At 46.6% G+C, this 6097-nt stretch overlaps 1 protein-coding gene across 2 annotated transcripts in view; it reads left to right on the plus strand.

Moving 5' to 3' along the window:
- ZBTB1 (zinc finger and BTB domain containing 1) overlaps positions 1 to 1685 on the plus strand; it is an 11923-nt gene extending 10238 nt beyond the window's left edge. The window contains exon 2 of one of the 2 annotated variants that reach the window (XM_009076768.1): positions 1451 to 1685. In XM_009076768.1, the coding sequence (XP_009075016.1) occupies positions 1451 to 1461 (11 nt within the window). In that variant the 3' untranslated portion in view covers positions 1462 to 1685. The remainder of the gene's footprint in view (positions 1 to 1450) is intronic. The other variant, XM_009076767.1, reaches the window with a different exon arrangement.
- The last annotated feature ends 4412 nt before the right edge of the window (positions 1686 to 6097 follow it).

Here is a 6097-nt window from a genome sequence, read left to right on the forward strand (position 1 = left end):
TCAGAGCTCAGGGCTCTGGGCTCACAGCTCAGGGCTCTGGGCTCACAGCTCTGGGCTCACAGCTCAGGGCTCTGGGCTCTGGGCTCACAGCTCAGGGCTCTGGGCTCAGGGCTCACAGCTCTGGGCTCACAGCCTGCAGCTGGCGGTGTTGGGGCGCTGGCATTGCTGGGGCAGAGACATGCAGGCTGTGCTTAGGACGCCGCTCTGCCTGCTTTGGTAGCTTGCAGAAAGCAGAGGCACCTCCCGAGCTTTGTTAGCCCCAGTGCGTTCCCCCCCCCGAGTCTGAGGGCAGCACCAGGGGGACACGCTGGACTTGCTGCCAGAGCCAGCAGGACTTTGAAACTAGCGTTTTGCCCAGGACCTGCTTCCCCTGCTCACATCACCCTCCTGGCACCGAACAAAAGCCTTTTTTGCCCACCAAATGTGTGACATGGCCCGAGGCTGGGCCTGCCCCACTGTCCTGTAGTGCACACCCAGCTGTGCAGCACCACTCGAGGCTTCCCTGCCAGAGCTGTGCCAGGACACAGCCCTGAGCTGGCCTGGAGGAAGCTCGGGCAGGTAAGTGATACAGAGAGCTGACAAATCCGGCTCCATGTGCAGCCTCGAAGCCTTCCCTGCAACTCGGAAACACCGAGTGCCACTTAGCCACGAGTGGGACAGTGCTGTGTTTTGTGGAGTGTGGTTTATGTATCCAGAGGTGAAGTCAGTGTGCCAGGAAAGAAACACCCTGAGGATTGCCTTCAAAAGTTGCATCCACACGTTTCCAGCTTCTGGGCTGTTCACAGCAGATGCTGAGCTGCTCATATTTGTCATGAATTAGTTTGGTCAAAAGAGGCTTACAGAAATTGTGAATATTTGTATCATTTATCTGCATTTATCCTAAAATAAGAACTTGAGGAGGGGAGTTAAATATGTGTAACAGTTAACTCTGAGTTAGGCAAGGAAAAAAAAAAACCCCACAACCAAAAATAGAGGCAAATGTGAAGCAGTGAGAAGTATTCCAGGGTGGAGGTGTTCCAGGCTGTGAGAAGTCCAGGCTGAGGGGAAATAATACTCCTGCAATTTCTTGAACAGCCACTAAGCCAAGCCATACACCACTGCTGGAAAGTAACACAGCATCAAAAATAACTCCTGGGAGGTTTGGGAAGTGAAGTTTCTCTTCCGCACGTCTTTAGCTGTTTTGTAAACAGAAGGCAAAGGAGAAAGAAACAAACAGCAGTTTCTGACACAAGATCAGGCATGGTTTAAGGCTATGTTCTGGTGGGGCAGGGATGAAGGACAGAAGCGTCTGGCTTTGCAAAGCGCCCCGGGCGCGGCGGTGCCCGAGCGTGGCCCGTGGGTGCTGGAGCACAGCCCAGAGCGGTGGGGGGGACCACGTCGTGCTAGCAAATCCTGCAGGGTGGGCTGCTGACGTTTAATGTTTTTCTCGCATTTCTTTTCTGCATGGCAGTAGTGAAATAGGGACCTCTAAGCTTCTGAACAACTGAGAGAACCAGGTTTGAAGAAGACATGCGGAACAACTGGTCGGCAAAAGATTTCATAAGAGCTCAGAACCACGTGTGCCAGATCTGACTTGGCACCACCTTTGCTTTTCTGACACACTGCAGCAGTCACAAAAGGCACCAAAGCACTCAAATTAGAACATGCAGTAACAGTTGGTTTGGACTCTTCTCTGTCTTACAAAACTTGCTTGCTTGTGACTATTACTTACACCTGTTAAAAAACAATCTGAAGTCTTGCACGGAGCAGACAGCCCAAAGAGGCAGATGCCAGGTGTGAGGGCTGCACAGAAATGAGGCTTCTTAGAGTTGCTGTCACAAACTGCTTAGATTTTTTAGTTCAAACAAGTGTATTCTCATGTACAATGCTAAACTATCAAATGTATGAAAAGAGAAAAGAAAAGAGTACAAGTACAAAAAAAGTCTTAACTGAGGACAGAGGGTCCCTGAGGAAGGACAGGATGGTGAGAGATCCAGCTGACCCGGTTCCCCTGCTGCCATGACCATCACTTGCAAGCTGAAGAGGACCTTCCATGGAGCACAGTGCTTGTATGTGGAGAGGAAGGAAATGGTGAAATGTTTTTACCAACAAGGAGATGAGCAAATGTGAAACAATCTTCCCAGGGCACAGGGTGCACCTTGTTCTGCTCCTAAGCCTTGCCAGAGCTGGCTGGAAGAGGAGCACAGGCATTCATGTTCACACCTGAACATTTTAGGAGTCCTAATGTTTCCAGCTAAATCAATGGGGGGAAAAACCTAACAAAAAAACAGTAAGGCAGTAAATGTTCCCAATTAGGGCAAGCATGGATTAGAAAAGTATTACTCTCCTTTGCTTCCCCCAGACAAGAGTGGATCAAATTAAGACATGTAAGCAGACCAAACATCTGATTATATTCTGCTGTAGTTACGCATCTTACTAATTCTACTCATGATTATAAGAGGATGTTTCATTGTTCACTATAACTGTTATCTCCAGAAGAGTCTGTCTATAATTTTATTTATAGTTGGCATCATTTTCATTACTGTGTTACCAAGTGTATACAATGTTGTCTGTATTGCAGCTTGTATAGGGCATGTGTCTGTGCTTGCTTTACTCTTTTGAGTTTATAAAGTTGCTATAGAAATGCAAGAAAAGATGTTCAGATATCTTTGAATGTGGTTGCTTACTCTAATGACAGTGCCCAGTTTCCAGCCTGTAGATGTTGAAGGTCTCAGCTCTATTAACACATAACGCCCTGAACATTAATACAGACCTTGGCAAAGCCTTGGGTGCAGGTTGGAATGCTCACACTTCTATCCCAGTGGCTCTGTGGAGCCCAGGGAAGACAGTGAATATCTGGGCAAAGCCAGATCCCACTAGGGACTCTGCAGGGAGAAGGCACAACACAGCTGTGAATAGTGCACAGAAAATGGGATGTCCTTTCCCTAGAGAACAGGAAGGACCTTCAGGGTAGCACAGCCATGAAGCAGAGGAGAGGAGGGAGATATGCTTAACACATCACCTAAAGATAGGCCTTCAACAGTCCAAGTGCAGGACATCTAGAACAGGCTGTGACTGTTCTGTAACATAGCAATTACTTGTAGTCTAGTTAGAGCATCAGAAAAGACATTCCAGGTTAGTTTTCATCATCTTTAAAGCTTACTCTGTGCTTTGCTACAGTATCTTTAATAAAATACTCTTACAAATCTGCTTATTATTCTCATTTAATTCCACCTTATACCTGAGTTAATAACAGACCTGGCAACAGGGTGAAGTTCTAGTTCCCACTTGCTTCATCTGCTCCTCTGTTTTTCCCATTCACCTGCAAATGACAAGAGGGAAAATGGAGATGAATAAGAATCAAATAATCATAAGAATGAGAAAATAAATTTATAGCAGTGCTACAGTTCAATTATGATAAAAATTCTGCACACTAAGCATTTATAAGCACATCTGAGAGATTAATCACAGTATGTTGATCTGGGTATGAAGTACTGGTCTCTGCTTGTGTTACAGGACACCATTTCCCTTGGTTGAGGCTTATCATCATTGTCAGCTTTACAGCTACTGCCAGGAATTACAATAAGTTGTTTAACCCCATCACAGCAGTTCTAGATAAAAATCTCTGGTTTCATTTATTCACCCCCTGGACCACATTGAGTATCCTTTTAATCTCTTCAAACAAGACCAAGCAGAGTCTGACTTCCAGAAGATAAGATTAGAGTTCAAATGAATCCTGTCCAGGTGAGCTGGAACTGTAAGATACTGTCAAATAGGAACAAGTGCAAGGTGGAATTATTAGCTGTGCTTAATTTCATAGAGTCCTAGAACAGTCTGGGCTGCAAGGGACCTTAAAGCCCATCCAGTTCCACCCCCTGCCCTGGCAGGGACACCTCCCAGCAGCCCAGGCTGCTCCAACCCCATCCAGCCTGGCCTGGAACACTCCCAGGGATGGGGCAGCCACAGCTGCTCTGGGCACCCTGTGCCAGAGCCTCAGCACCTCATAAGGAGGAATTCCTTCCCAATACCTAATCTAAATCAACCCTTTCCATTTCCATTGGATGTGTTATTTTGGATCAGGCTCTGAAATGCCTCTGCAGCACCATGGTCTGCAAAAGAAAGGTGAAAACTGAGATGTCTAAGCTGGAGTGTCCTCTGCTCCTTTGGAACTGCTGAGGCAGGAGCTGGTCATGTCTCCAGTTTTGATCATAGCACTTGGAAAATAATGTACAAGGTTCATGTAGAATCCAGGAGAAAGCAATGAATGTCTGGAAACTGAGAAAACTGCCTCTGAGCACAGGCTGAGTGGTCTGAAGTAATTTTACAGAAGAGATGGTGGGGAAACACAATGATTTTCATCTACAAGAAGCTGGTGGCAAAGAAAAGTGGAACAACTGTCTCTCATATCCACAGCCAACGTGAATAGAAATAATTGCCTGAAATTGCAGGAGGGGAGATTTTGGTTAAACACAAAATGAGACTAAATGACCTATTGAGGTCCTTTTCAGATCAGATTCTATGATTATTTGCAAACTACCTGCTTTAAAGTCACTTGCTTATTGCTGCAGCAGAGCTGGCACTGGGTGCAGCTCCAGGAACAGAACTGGCTGCCTGAAATGCACAGCACTTTGTCTAGTCAGCACTAGTGACACTAACCTCAGCCTTTACTCATGGCTCAGCAAGCTGTCAGAAGTCTATGTAAATAAATGTGCTTTAAACCCACTGAATTATAAAATAGCTATTCCTTCAAGCATCAGGCATTAGTTTAGTCAGTGTTGACAACTTCCATGGCCTTCCTCAGGCTGGTCAGCCTGGTGGCAGCTGCAGGATGGTGTGATCGGTTGGTTTATGTATTGGAAAACCAATTAGCCCTGCAAGGTACATGGAAGATCCTAGAAATGTAATCTGAGCATATGCTAGAGATGAAAAGCCAGAAGGTGTGTGAACCAGGTCCATTCTTTTGGCTCAGAACTTTAAGCTAGGTTCGTAGTTTGAGGAGATCTGACTCATGATTCCTGAACTCCTGTATGGCAGCACAAATCACAGTGCCCTATATTCTGCTGCTCTGAGTATTTCCATAGTACTGACCATGCACTTGTGTCATTTGCCAAAAACATGTTACAGAGATTTGCAGAACTTCATTTGTTACTCACAAAGGAACACTTATTTAAGAAAGATTCATGTCTTGTGGCTTCCTTTCAAACTAACCAGGAGCAGCTGTGCACGAAACCTGGTGGTGTATAAATACCAAATCACACAACAACCTGACAGTTCTGCACACCCCCCACGATTTTTAACATGACACCTTGTCACTCTGTGTCCAGGAGTTCTGGTCTGGATTCCAATCACCAGACATACAGTCACAAATAAAAACGAGACGAAGAATTTCGGTGGTGAAAAGGCATCATGACAAGGCATTATTTGTTCTCACAACAGCAGTGGCTTAGATTTTTCTGAACTGGTTGCTGTATTATAAAGTAATTAATTCTCACCAATACAGTTGATTTGTGCAGTTTTCTGGGTACTTTGGCTAGGGAAATGGATATGAGGGAAATGGATACCAGCACTGAAAGCCTAAGGTCTGACTGCCAAACCTGGACAGACCTTTCATTGCATTTCAGCATTCCTGTAACCATCCGAGTGGCTGATGCCTGATTGAACTGTGACTTGGGTTCAGTCCTATTTTTGTACTGCCTTGCCTTATGAAACACGTGGGGGGAAATCTGCTGCTCATCAAGATAGAGGTAAGGCCTGAGCTCTCAGTTCTGCTCCAGATACTAAGCTCTTGCTCACTGAGGAAATCTAAATGCCATCTCCATCCGTGGCTGGGTGGTGTCATGGAGAATAGCCTACAGCACATTGCCCAGCACCGCCACGCAGCCGGCGAGCACACCATCGATCCAGACAAAGGGGTGGATCAGAAAGAGCCCAACACTCGCAGGGACAGCAGCTCGCTGTGCTGGAAGCTCTGTGACAGCACAGCCTGCAGGTCAGGGTGATGGGCAGTGTGGGTGAGGGACACTCACCCTGCGGGTCAGGGTGGGATGGATGGGCAGTGTGGGTGAGGGTCACTCACCCTGTGGGTCAGGGTGGGATGGATGGGCAGTGTGGGTGAGGG

This window comes from Acanthisitta chloris, unplaced genomic scaffold (assembly GCF_000695815.1).
Source record: "Acanthisitta chloris isolate BGI_N310 unplaced genomic scaffold, ASM69581v1 scaffold34176, whole genome shotgun sequence".
Taxonomy (NCBI): domain Eukaryota; kingdom Metazoa; phylum Chordata; class Aves; order Passeriformes; family Acanthisittidae; genus Acanthisitta; species Acanthisitta chloris.